The sequence below is a fragment of the Macrosteles quadrilineatus genome, unplaced genomic scaffold, assembly GCF_028750875.1.
Source record: "Macrosteles quadrilineatus isolate MER2022 unplaced genomic scaffold, UCM_ALF_1.0 Scaffold_6__1_contigs__length_79288215, whole genome shotgun sequence".
In the NCBI taxonomy this organism is placed as follows: Eukaryota; Metazoa; Arthropoda; class Insecta; order Hemiptera; family Cicadellidae; genus Macrosteles; species Macrosteles quadrilineatus.
The window spans coordinates 53062955-53077596 of NW_026542599.1; the positions used below are offsets into that span (position 1 = coordinate 53062955).

Sequence of the window (14642 nt, forward strand, 5' to 3'; positions counted from 1 at the left end):
GTCTCTGCGTCAAATCCCTATAGAGACCTGGCTAATTCTGGGAAAAGTCCCTTCTAATTTGTTAAGAAAACCTGTAAAACTGTGTAAGTATTTCAGTACGACGGTTGGAATATTTGGAAAAGGGGTTTCGAAACGTTTTAATAGAAAATACTGTCTAAGCGTTACAGCATGTTCAGCCATATTCGTAAAAAAAGTCCCATAAAGTTTTCTTACGAAGACTTTTAACAACGGAGAATAAAAGTTAAACTTGAAAGCTAAACACAAAGGTTTCCTTGAAGATGACTGCAGAATCGTAGACGTAACCTCATAAATGTATTTTGGAAAACCATGTAGTTTTATAATTTTTATTAAAATCAATATAATAATATTCATACATCAAATTAAAATATAAATTATGGAATTTGACGTTAAATCTCAAGTAACATTATCTCTTTTGAAAATTACCTACAAAAATTAAAATATTCCCTTCTATTAAACAATCACTGTGCAGTTACAGTATTTTTCGAAAACAATTTTAGTCCCAGCGAGTGAACACATACGTTCAGCAACTTATGTTTTCGAAGCAGTAGCATATTTTAAGGCTACATTCTCCAGATATGCAGCTTTGCTCCGCCCGATACATCTTGTATTAGCGAATTTCCCTATAGGGAAGTAGCTATTACCGTAGGTCTCATGGTAAGACTTAGGCCCGGGACCGATCTACTTTTTCATTTTAATGTCCCCAGAGGCCAAAAACACCATTCGTTCAAATTTTTATATATGTATATATATATATATATATAGGTATATATATATATAGATTTATATATATATGTGTCCGTGAACACGATAACTTGAGTAATTTTTATCCGATTTTGATGAAATTTGGTTTGAAGGTGTAAGGCGGGATAAACTTGAATGAGTTCGCGATCCAGCTAGATCGGACCATGGGAACAGGGTTTTATGGGGGGTTTTATTGGGTAAAAATTGGTTTTTCTCACTTTTTACCCTCAAAACACAAAATTTCCCAATTTTTCTCTAAACCTTCTTAAAGAGCTTAAAAAAACAAACAATTCAGTATATCAAAGTGTTTTTGTACGGTTATTGGTTACGGAGAAAACTAAAAAAATTGTAAATTTAAAATTCCCATGTTATTCTTATGGAGAATATTGTAAAATGTTGTAGTTTGCTTGTTTATGGATATATTTTGATCAAACTTGGCCAATTTATTTATTTTATAGTAAGCTATCAATATTTTACTAAAAACACACTACTTTATTAGTTTCCTTGTAGCAGCAAACCTAGGTACTCGTTAAACCTAATGTTATTTAAATAGATCAATTGAAAATCAATTCGGCCAAATGGAAATTCGCTTAGACGGCAGGTTTGCTGCGGCGGGGGTATTTTATGTAGCACATGCTCCCAAAACATTTACCAGACTAACCTCGATAATTCAACCAAAAACAAGGTTGAACTATCGATTTTTCATTTTACAAACACTGCACACTTCTAAATACATTATGTTATGTTCAGTTGCCTTTCAAACATACGAAGACGCATTCTTGAATATCAAATGATTTTAGTAGTGATTGTTACATTTACAAACATACAAATCAAATTAGTACAACTCAGGATGGATATTATTTAGGATGGGTCGTAATATTTAGACATGGGACTACTGAAGTCAAACTAAGGCTGTTATTTAGTCTAGTTGTTGTACCATGCCTTAGGAAAAATAATACGTAGTGCTGCAATTTGTTGGTAAACTTTGTAACTGTTTGGTACTTTGTATGGTCGCCATTTCAATGAAAAGTATATACAACCATAGACAAAAAGAACAACGTAGATTCATCGTAACTTTGTATGCTGTTGAACATCATAGAACTTAACTAGTTAGTTGATTTGAAACAGCTGTTAATAATATTCTTTGATTCTTTTTAAATAGTCTTTCAAAATCCCAGACATGGTTACCTTCAAGATGGTCCCAGGGGGCTACGTCCTGAAAGTTATCACGAAATTATTGATAAAAAAAACCTATTCCATGAAATTCTACATGTATGTACCAAGTTTCGTGTCCATCGGTCCAGCGGTGTCTGAGTTTATCACTGCCAAATATATATACATACGTCCTATTTTATACTTATAGATTACAATGGTGTAAAAAAATAATTGAATTTTTGGCTAGGCTGCTACTACAGACGTTCTCCTGGAATGAGTTCCAGACCGGAGCAGTAAAATGACTACCTATGTCTAAGAAACTGAGCAAAATAATCAGGATTCATATTGGAAAATCCGGTATGTGATTAATATTTCGTTTTTATAAGAGGACCATTATTAGGGCTTCGACGTATGAAAAAACAGGTTTTAAGAACAACACTGTTATTTATGAAATCTTGTACATTAGACAAGAAACAGAAAGTACCGAGAGCTACAATGAGAACTGGTGATAAAAAAAATATTGTGAGAAGAGTTTAGGGGAGTATAGGGGTGGGAGAAAACGAGAGACGCATGCGTGAAAGATTGTATGTTTCTCATTTAACAATCGCCAGTCTCCGGTTGTCCGCCAGTTTGTCAACATCGCTCTCGTACGCTCTTTTAGTATTCACGCGTATTTAAGTGTAATAACTATGTAAAAAAAGGGTGTTCAAAATGTGTAAAACTAATATGGTGACGTGTGTTATACACCATTGATAACTATGTAATTAATAGTGCGAGTTATTTGAGGTAAGATCAAGAAAAGTTTTTGGATAAACCATACTGTACTATTTACAAATAAGGCCATAAAGTTTTGATTATGCTCGTTGAATAGGAATCTTGGAAATATAATTAAGGTATTTGCCGATACCTTCTAACTTGTTTTTCTAAATTTTCTAATTTATTTATTCAGGTCCTAATTTTCAGGTTTCTAATTGAGTAAAAAAAAAACAGTGTTTATTTTTGTAAAGTGAATATCGGTCTTCTAATCGTTCAAAAATTAATTGTATTCAATAAGAATATCCTACTTATTCTCGTTCATTTACAAGAAACAAACAATCCCTTGTTTTTGCGTAAAACACAATGATAATTTATTTTTAAATCAAGCCGGTTTTTATTTATTTTATAAGATTATTTTTTAATATTCTGGTGCAAATTAAATCCATGAAATCGTCCCCCAAAACCCCAAAACTCAAAACCTGGAGGCCACCATCCTACAATTATTGTGCAGCTACTATGAGGTCACAAATTGTGGATATTTATAGGAATTCACTGTGGATGCGATACTTGGTGTGGATTAACGTCCGCACTAGTGAGTAATACGAATGAGTACGTGAGTAATACCAAGGCAAAAATGTGGTTCGGATTCCACTCTAAACTGTGGGTCCCTTAGTTGCCATTAGCTGTATGGGCTACTAATTAACAGCTCTGGCTAAGGAATGTATCTAACTTAGTCAGTAACAAGACTAAAAGATCGTGCCACTACACTAATCCCCATTCATTCTTGGCTTAAAATATCGACTTTGTATAGTCGCTATTTCAATGAAAAGTATTTAAGTATATGTATACAACTTTGATTAATTTTTCTTGGCATACCACAATCAAGATGTATTTTACTCCATACAGATTGAACCACAACCAGGAAATATTTCTTATAATATTCCTAAAGTAAATGTTGTTTGTATTTAAATTTGGAGCACATAAATCTTGTTACGCCACACTACACTGTTTTGACGAACTTCCCACGCAAGGATTTAGTCCAGAAAACAGCTGTTTTCTGCCAGCTTAATTAAATAGGGCATCATTACGTACTACTGTACTGTAATGAGCTTTTACCGGACACCAATCAGCTGATTATATTTGGCAATGAGTGGTGATAAACAAAAACATTACCTTAGAGTTCATGAGTAGTGATTGTTGGTCAAGTCGGTGTAATAAACAGTGTGATTGAAAAATCCCGGAACGGTGTTATATATTTTTTTACTGTTATAGGCCTAGATAAAGAAATGAGTTTTGGTTTGTCTATAATAGTAACAAATGTGTACTCTTTTAATTTAAGCTATTGCACCGTTCCGGGACTTTTTAATTACAATGTATAAGGATTTGTATATATTTTTTATCGTTAAGTTAGCTTAGAGTAGTATGGCGTAAAATATCGTACTTCACTTGACCAAATGTGTGTACCATACTCGTATGGTAATCCCGCACTCGACATCGTCTCGCACGGGAACGACCACACTCGTCCGGTAAACACTTATTTTCAGGACTATTAACCTTAAAATGATAGGAGGGCTTTACACATTAACAAGACTTGGTGCAAAAAACTGGGAATGAAATGTTACACTATTTTAATTGTTATTAAAACACTCTTAAATACCAATAATAATATTTGAATCATGCATTTTGACATTGTTTTCTCTTGCAAATAATATTTTGTTGTCGTCAATATTCAATATTTAATTCAATATTTTTGATCACGGACGATAAATACTTAAACGACACAATGAAATGTTTACAAAACAATCTTATTATTTCTTGCATAAAACAACAACACTCGAAATTATTATGTTTTTTTATCATTGAAACGTTTGACTTTTTAATTTAGATGTATAAGTAAACAGTCTTTTAACAAAGTAACAGTCACATATATATAGTGGTTTTTAATAAATGATTATTCGTAGTACGTTAATTTATAGACAGACACTGCTGGTGGACATGCCATGTTTTAATGTGTGAAACTGATAGCCAGGCATATTTATAAATAGATAAATAGATACACTTAAATGAGTGGCTAATTGGTTAATTCGCTCGCAGAAAAATCAGAAGGTCAACAGATCGCTGAAACAATTTAGTATCGCTTTGATGCCCAAAGTTGGACCCAAATGGCCTTGTCATTGGACTTGTAATAAATGGCCCTTACCAAATAAATAATCTTCAACAGCAACAAAAAGCTCCGCAGATCATCATTCTAAACTCATTCTCTCAAATTCACCTTAATACGCAACATTGTATAGGTAGGCTAGGTATTTATTTAGTTGCATTTCTAATAATAATTCCACTACTGATTAACTTATCAATGCATATTTCAGGCAATGCAAAATAGTTTCTATCAAATTAGAACAGTTAATAAATGCTATTTTCAGTCATAATGTAGAATATCGAGAAGTACAGAACAATCAAAATCGGATAATTCACAACAATGCGATTAACCTTGTTACCAAAGCACAACAGAGCATATTTGGGAACAATCAATCGATTGTTTGCTCGAGAACAATGAAACTAAACCGTATTGCTAATTTCTTTTATCGGACATATCCATTAAATTTAAAAATGTTTAAATGTTCAACTTATGAATTGAATAGAGCTTTGAACAATTATATGGGACTTACTTTATACAAACTTAATTTCCATACTATCTGAGTACGGTTAAAAAGGATGGCAATTTTATAGAATAAATTTAGTTAATACGCATATTAAGGGAAACATTATATTTTATTTCGATTTTAACAACCTAAATCGTGTTGTTTACTGTTTGAAAGACCAATTATTTCTATGCTTTATAGTAAATGTAGGAAAAATATATGAGTTACACAAATAACTATATAACCACGCGTGAGTCACAGTGTCGTATGAAAAACATTAATTAGCCTATGTATATGTAATTAAAACCTGATGATTATTTTATGGACACCCGGTATCTGTTAGCACGATAACTCGAGCAAAAATAATGCGATTATGATGACATTTTGTAGAAACGTGTAAACCTAAATTCATTTGTACGAGATAGCGTACCAGCATATTCGGACCATGGGAACGGGGTTTTATGGGGGATTTATGGGGTATAAATAGCTTGATCTCATTTTTACCCTTAAAACATTAAATTTCCCATTTCTCTTTTAACCATGTTGAAGAGCTTAAAAACACGGATAATTTAGTATCTTGAAGTGTTTTTGTACGGTCATTGGTTACGGAGAAAATGAAAAAAAATTATAAATTTAAAATTCTCATGTGAATTTTATGGAGAATAAGTAAATCGGAGTAGTTTGGCAAATCATATTTGGCAAATTTATTCATTTTATACTGAGCTATTAATATAAAAAAACACACTATTAACTCTCCCTATAGCATCAAACCTAGGTACTAGTTAAATGTAAATGCTATTGAAATTGAATTGAAAATCAAATCAAGCAAATGGAAATTCGCTTAGTCTGCAGGATTGCTGCGAGGGGGTGTTTTATTTTAAAGTGATTTCATATTTAGTATAAAATTATGATTGTGGGTTGTTAAGACTGTTCGTATTGAGATCACAAAAGCTTAAAAAAGTTTTAATTGACCAAGCCAAATACTAAAAATATCTTCTCCCAAAAAATTGTAATTCTCTGTAAATTAAATGTATTTAGCATTTTAATTTGAAAGGGCCATAAATAACCTAATACTTATACTATGGAGTTTAAGTTTAAGATATGGATCTTTCAAAGCCTATAGTTAGTGTTACTGTAGGATACGTTTTATATAACTGAAATGTTCAGTATAGAGGCTTATACGAATGTTAAATCGAATGTATTCAAAGGCGATGACTGTTGGAGAGCTTTATACATGCAGTGATCCTAGCTTAGTTGGGTAATTTTCTGATTGGTAAACTGCTAAACTCGTTGATGTTGATCAACTCGTTCAACCTACTGTAGCAGTCAAATGCCACTCGGTCGTGATTACAACGATTTATTTGTCTTTACAGTTTAGCAATTTTATCCAGTTAATCCATTTGGTAAGCTAATTTTTAAATATAATGCACAATAATCAATAGGAGCTTGCTCATTGGAAAACCCATTTTGTATTGTTGAATAAGTGTTATAACGGCCCATTGAGTGTACACAATTAAAATATCTTAAATGCTTGAAAAATATAAAGTTGAAGGTTTATTACTTATTATTAGATTTCCCTTGTCACTGTCACAAACGAACCCATTGTGTTAGTGGATTATAAGATTTAATGGAGCATTGAGAAGTGTTTTATAAGCTATCTGATTTTCCCAAAACAACATTATTGTCATCAATAATTTTAATGCTTGTGTTGTGGATGTACAACCTTTCTCTAAAATGCTTACTTCTGTTTAGTTCAAACACTTCGGAGGCAAAGATTGTGCATCTTCTACATAAATAAAATAAGAGTGTTGTACATTGCTCAGAATTTCATATTTTTTGTCACTTTTACTTTTTATACAAAGAAGCCGAAACAAGTCTTATTTCTATTTCTGTCTGTCTGTCACGGCCCAGAAGGCATTTTACGTGGCCTTCTAGAGTACCGACGATTCTAATAGTTTAATTGTATTCACAGGATTGGCTAAGTGTCTTTAGCCGTTATAATGTGGCCTTATATTGTGGTAGGTTATGAACCTGGGACCTCGGGCTCCGAAGCCCTAGCTCCCTCCCCAAATTTGTTTGATTAGTTTAATCTATACTACACTTTGCGTTGTGTGCAAATTATGAATTGAACAGGTGGTGCTTTGGCCTCTGGAAATATAAAAATAAAAATAGTTAAATCAGTCCTGGGAGTAGGAAATGAGACATACAGTAATAGCTTATTCCTTATATGCAAATTCGCTAAAACCCATACTAAGTATATATCACAATATTCCAAACTTCTAGAAATACATTACACTTTTGTTAAAAAATATCAAATGATCCCAAAAAAATAACTTATTCTTATGATCAGCCTTACCCTGAATAAATGGTATTTTACCAAAACAAAATGGCTGCTTTAAATCCTCGTGTGTATCTTGTAGACTCTAATGAGTGAAAATAAAAGAGTATTGTAAAGACATAGGTGGTTGATAAGGAAACATTTCAATCGTATGTTTAAAACATTGCAATATTATCCCAAATGCTGTATATTTTATCTTCAATGGTGCATTTCGCCAGAGTATAAAGCCTGTAATATCACTGTATGTTTACACCTTGCGTCAGCCTTTCTATCTCTTCAAATTTGAATTTGAGATTTTAGTCTGAATTTCAACATAAACAGTATTTAAATTTTTATGAAGTCTTGATTCAAATACATTTGATATTCATAAACCTATGTAGATGTTTGTCACAAAATAAAACTACTATAGTTAACTGTCATATTTTTACTTGAATTTACTAAAATCTATAATAATTACCATACCACTAATATAAATTCCAATATAACCTTAACAGACACATAAAATACTTTTGGATAGTTCTTCATCTAATACTACTCTTCATCGTAAATAAGTTTAAAATGTTTGCAGTTTTCACTCGATAATTTTAAAAATTGATTATTAAAACCTATAACTTGTTAGTCCATTAAAACCTGTATTATATTATAAAACTTCGTTAACAGTTTTTTAAATCCTGAATCACGTTAGTACCTTTATTTCATGCTAATGTTGACTTTAGATTCCACCTATGACAAGTTTTTTACTCAAAAAGACACAGCAAAATGATCTTATTGTAGAGTACAAAAAATACACTCTACAACAGATACTCCAATTTAAATTTTATTTTCTCTGTTGGTTTTCCACACTATCATAATTCGAGGAATCAATAAAGATGCAATAGTCTACAGCCACAGTTTAAATTTATTGTAGTAAAAAGTAAAGGGTGTGGGGAATGTTTTACCAACAACAATAGTATTCACAACTATAACACCAGACAAGCACAAAATCTACATGTACAACAAGTAAGAACAGCAGTATTAGTTAAAAAAAATCTTTATCACATGTGCATAAAATTATACAATAGTTTACCTCAAAATTTAAAAAATGAAGATCAAAATGGCCTCAAGAAAAAATTAAAAATGTACCTGGTAGAGAAGAAAATATATAATGTAAAAGAATTCCTGGAAGAGTAACAGAATAAGAGAAATGAAGAGTAAATATAATACATTGACGACCACGGCGTAGATACGCTTCCAGTGGGATATTAACAAGTATCAAGTAAGTAAGTAAGTAAAACATTTGGTGTGAGGAAAAAGTAAACTTCGCGGCATTTCAATATGTCAATGTCTCAATGTACCCAAAACACCTGTCAATCAGTGTTGGTTCTTTTCCAAAACTGGCTCCAGATTTAACCCGACGATTGAATGTTTGTAACAGGAGCGTAAAGTAGTAGGTGTATGCTTTTGTTTTAACTATTAGAATAATGTTCTTGTTTAAGAGTTATGATTCATGTGAGCAATATGTAAGATGTCCGTTAAAGCAATGCAGGGTTTATGCGTTGGACATGCTCCTTTGTAACGTGAAATGTACTTTTTGTGTGAACGTAGCGCGAATGTACAAAGGATATGTATGTTATAAGTCGTTGCTAGTTATCCTAACTAGTTTTGTCTTATTAATACGTAATCATACACTCACAAACGTATTTTAAGCCAAGAATGAAACATGTTATGAAGCTAATTAGTTTAGCAATGTGACTATTTTGATCAAAGCCTTAAAACCGTAATAATTTTTAATTAAACAATTAAAAATAATTTACAGTATACAGCTACGTAAGCAGCTCTGAGTTAAATAATAATTTCGCAATAAACAACAATGACTTTTATGCACCAATTAAGTTTGAACCGGAACATAAAGAACCGGCTGAAGCATTTTGCTGCACTTCCAAAATATTTCATTCTTCTGCTTATTGTGTTCTAGATTACTTTTTATATTTCGATATGCTTTTATGAACTTAAATAACTAAAACGTACGTTTGTTACTATTAAAATAATCTATGATACCCTAGGGCATTAATTTAATGAATTAAATCGCCCCATGGTAATTTGAAAACATCCATTTTCATACCGCAACCTTAGGCTTACATAATATCCATTATAGAATAGTGTAAAACCCAAATTCTGTTTTTCTAGGTGCTTGTGTTTGGTCTGATGTTTAAGAATAGAGAGTGCTCTGAGATAGATAGGTAAAAAGCTGGTGAAATTTGATAAACACAAACCACCTCAAATCTAAAAAATGTGCAAAAATTAGGAAAGTGTCTTCAAAATAAAAATGACCAGAATCAGCAAGTACTGGTAGCTTAGAATGATGGGACAGCTAGACTACGCGTCTACTGACATGGCGGACTACTACATCAGGATGCTGACACACCTCAGGAATCACTCGGACATGCTGAAGACACATGAGAATCTGCTGAATCTGCTGAACGTCACCGAAGAAGACTTGCAGATGATGTTCAACACGACTCAGGCGATAGAAGCTGCAGCACCGTGCTACTGTGGAGGGACTTTGAGGAAGGTGAGTCTTTTGACAAGAGGTGTTTTTAATTATATCTGACGTGGTTTCTGGTGGGTTACTACAAACATGATTCAATTGGGAAATTCATAAAAATGTTATCCAGTTTCTTTGGAAGTCCCTGTTCAGCTATGGAGGTATTTTTTGATTCCTAAAATTTTCGATCCTATTGGGGATTCAATTTTTAAAATGTCAGATGATGCTATGTTCTTTGTTTATGATCACAGGACTTAAAATGATAATTCTGACGTCTTAGTCACCATTTATTCAGCCACTTCGTTTTTATAACTTCATACATAAATTCACATCTTTCGTGCAATAGTTTACCAAGACGAACATGAGCACAGACATGTTCAGAGGTCAATAATCCCAAATAGACAAACCACTGGGTAACCATGCAAAGGCTGTTTGAAAAAAAAATAATAATAAACACTATAATATGTAGAAGTAAACTGAGACGTGATAAAGTGACTTCAAATTGTTATTTAAAGCCAGCATAGCTGTACACGTCGGTTCAAATTGTGATTCGTTCATCACCAACGTTAACAAAACGAAATCTTGTAGTGTTGAATGATCCGGAATGTAACCTTACATTGAAATTGCATGCTTCCAGGTAGTCTCCAGCTATAGGCAGATCCACGGGTACTTCAGTCTGGTAGTTTGTGTGTTCGGAACCATCGCTAACATCCTCAACATCTTGGTGCTCACTCGCAAAGAACTCATCAACTCTCCCATCAACCGGATCCTCACCGGCATCGCTGTCGCTGACATGCTAGTCATGTTGGAGTACATCCCCTTCTCTACGTACATGTACGTTCTGCTTCCTCCGGGGGTCAAGCACTTCTCACACTCAGAAGCTGTCTATATACTCGTCCACATGCACTTCTCTCAGTTGATGCACACCATATCCATATCCCTTACACTCACCTTGGCACTCTGGAGGTACCTTGCTATTCAGTGAGTATTCGACATTTTATTTCTTTATTATTTTTACTTTTCTGGTTCCTTAGTGTCATAATGATTGGATGGTATTAGGTATTAACTTTTTGCAATAAAAGAACTAGTTTCAACTTTCTACCTCAACTTTCAAGCGTCAAGGATGTAAAAAGGGTGATCACTTTAAAAGAATGTTGTTGATTCACATTAATAACACACAAACACGAACACAGCCACCAAACAAACAAAGCCTAGGTAAATTTAAAACGATTAAAAAACGATAAAAATTGTATCTGCAGTATGGAGAATGATGTGTCACGACCGGATGGATGTGAAGTTAAGAGGATCTAATATTCAACAACTATTAATCCAACTCAATTAATAAAAAAAATTAATAAAAAACACGTTATGACATTCTTTCTTGCAAAGTTTTCCGTTAAGAACCAAACTTTACTTAGACCACATACGTGTATCCTCAGTTTACAATAAGCCTGAGGATAAGAAATTAGCAAAATACGGTTTGCAGAGCTATCATTTTGGTATAAAAAACAATTATATTGACGAAAACAAACATAAGTAACAATAATGGTACTTTTGAGTGACAGATTCCCACACAAGACTCACACGATGTGCTCGGACCAGCGCTGCACGACTGCTATCACCATGGCGTTCGCTCTGCCCGTGCTGATCTGTATACCATCGTACCTGGTGTTCAGCGTGAGAGAGACCAGGGTGATGGAACACCAGAGGGTGGTGACTCTCTACCATCTAGACCTCAGTGATCTTGCCAAGCAGGTACTTCAGCCAGTCAATTTTTAAAGAAACTAATCGGAATACATCTACTATGCGTTCATTTAGTCAATTACTCAAAAGATAACTTTTGGAACTTTTTGCAGTAGCTCTATATTCAAAAGCTACCAAAACCACACACAAAATTCACAGGAAATGTTCTGTATAATCAAAATGTAAGCATGCAGTGTTTTAATCCTTTTAGAACTTAATCAAATGTCCGTCTTGTCATCTAATTACTACAACACTTTTGATATGTTAAGGACAACGAGCTGCTGTACACAGCCAACTTCTGGTTGTACGCAGTTGTAGTGAAGCTGTTGCCATGCGCGGTCCTCACGCTGGTGTCCTATTGGCTGGTCTCCGTACTGTGGCAGGTGAACGCGCGCAAACAGCGTCTGCGCTGTGACGTGTTTCCCGCGGTGGCGGCACCACGTGTCTACAAGCCGGAGAAACGCGTTGACAGAACCACCAAGATGTTGGGTAAGTAGTATATCAATATACCTGGTAATATATCAACCTAATGTATATTAATTGGTCATAGGAAAATAGCACTGGATTAGAGTAGGTTTTGTATAGATACTCTTATGGACTCCAAAGTAGAAAAAAGTAAAAGTGGCAGTTATTAATGTGTTTTTCACCACACTATGATGTTTTTGGCTGTATTACATACGTTAATTGGTGGCTGAAAGTTACGTTTTGCTGGCCATGCCAGCTGTCATCGTAATTTGGGGACCGAGCAGGTTTTTACAGGCCGGGGCCGCAAAATCAGCTGTCCGCTTACTTACTTAAAACATGAATGCATTTTAAATACACAATCAAAATCAGTAGCATTGCAAAAGAATTGTGTTAATGTCACCGTTGCCTAGCAACTATTTATTTTTATTTTTGCTGATTCCTCAAATTATTTCTTCACATAACCTTAAAGTTGTAGTTGTGTTGACTATCAGTGTGCATTATTATAGTGGTGAATAGTGGTAATAGGGTATAGTGTGGTGAAAAATAGCGTTCGTACCACGGACCGAAATGGTTTTGCAGCTCTCGATCGATTTAAGTTCTCGACTTCGTCTCGAACTTAAAAACTATCTCGAGCCGGCAAAACCTCATTTTCGGCCCTAGGTACGAAATATACTATTTCGTCATAATGCGGCAAAAACAGCAATTTTAATGCATGCGTTGCGGGTCTAAAGTAGGATATTTACTCTCTAAGGAGTAAAAATCGTTTTAGCCCCTAGGGAGTAAAAATCAGCTGTTGTTGTCAACTCAGTTGTAAATTTCGATTGTAAACAATTGCATGTATCGAAAGTATGAATCGATTGTTCAATCGATAATTTTAGTTTATTGTTGCCTTATTGTAAACAGTTTGACATATCGATAGCATAATGTAAAACAATCGTAATAGACGAAACGATTGAATCACTTACTTAACAGCTGCTTGTTTCCATTTACAAATTAAATTGAAAACAAGCTAGAAGTAGTGTCGCGAGGTTATCTTTAAACTAAAACTATTTCCGTTTTTTAATATAGTTCAAGTTATGGTGCAATATGACGAAAAATATAGTGCATCACACGGGCAAAAGGAGTCTTATCAACCCTCGCTCATTTTCCGAACTCGTCTTCGCCTCGATCGTAAAACTTGAGCTCGGGTCGAAAAGAGTCACTTTAGGCCGTAGTGATGAAATATACTATTATCTATTATTTATTTGTCCAGTGAAATGTGTTTTGACTCGCATACCTTGTTAGTGAAACAATATTAGTTGCTTAATCTTAATTGGAAATACTGTAGCTGTTTATTTAGTCATTTTGCTTTGTCTTATGGCAGTACGTTACTGTGGTTGTTAGCTTATCATATAGATATTTCAGGGTGTGCAGAACATTTTTAAAAACGGCGCCGCTTTAAAAACCTAAGTCACCATACTTACAAGCTTGTGTCCACACTACTTCACCGACGTCTTCCTATTCTCTATGGCAAGTGATTTCCTGTTCCAGTCGCTGTGTTACTGCTGTTCCTAATCACTGAGATCCCTCAGGGTGTGCTAGGTCTGCTGAGTGGGATCCTAGGACGATGCTTCTTCAAGAACTGCTACCACCAGCTGGGCGAGCTGATGGACATCCTAGCCCTGATCAACGGTGCCATCAACTTCATCCTGTACTGCTCCATGAGTCGTCAGTTCAGAGACACGTTCAGTAAGATGTTCAAGCCACGGATACTGGCCAAGTGTGCTCCGCATAACACAGAGGTTCACAGCACCTACGTCTGACCAACGTCGACTCCTGCCTTCGCCGTAACTGTCAGTCTAGAGCTGTCGGACGATTGAAGCAAGTGAGACAGTGAAACATTCTCAACAACTAATAAAAAGAGCTCAGTAATAAGACGTCTAGGTGGAGGTGGAAAAGTGATGCCGTCCAAATAATGTTTAAGTTGATGTTGACCTAATATACGTGAGTTTCTTATTTAAAAACATGTGATTTTAAAGGACATTTCTACTAAGATACTCGTCTTAGAACTGTATAATATTTGAGTAAAGAAACATAACTGATGAAATTCAATCATGATTTGAATAATAGGCCTAATGGTTTTTTTTAGAAAACACAAGTTACAGTGTTTGGAACTTGCAATTTATATACGTTATGAGAATAAGAAAACATATACGTTAAAATATGAGTTATCGTAAATGAAAAGAGCTGCTCCTTACGTTAATGTTCCAACGTAACA

At 34.2% G+C, this 14642-nt stretch overlaps 1 protein-coding gene across 1 annotated transcript; it reads left to right on the forward strand.

The window, feature by feature from the left end:
- Positions 1-9833: 9833 nt before the first annotated feature.
- Positions 9834-14206, forward strand: LOC128997288 (G-protein coupled receptor dmsr-1-like). The gene is made up of 5 exons (XM_054422918.1): positions 9834-10204; positions 10815-11158; positions 11743-11932; positions 12190-12409; positions 13916-14206. The coding sequence occupies exons 1-5, from the start codon at positions 9992-9994 to the stop codon at positions 14185-14187; spliced, it is 1239 nt and encodes a 412-aa protein (XP_054278893.1). The 5' UTR covers positions 9834-9991; the 3' UTR covers positions 14188-14206.
- The last annotated feature ends 436 nt before the right edge of the window (positions 14207-14642 follow it).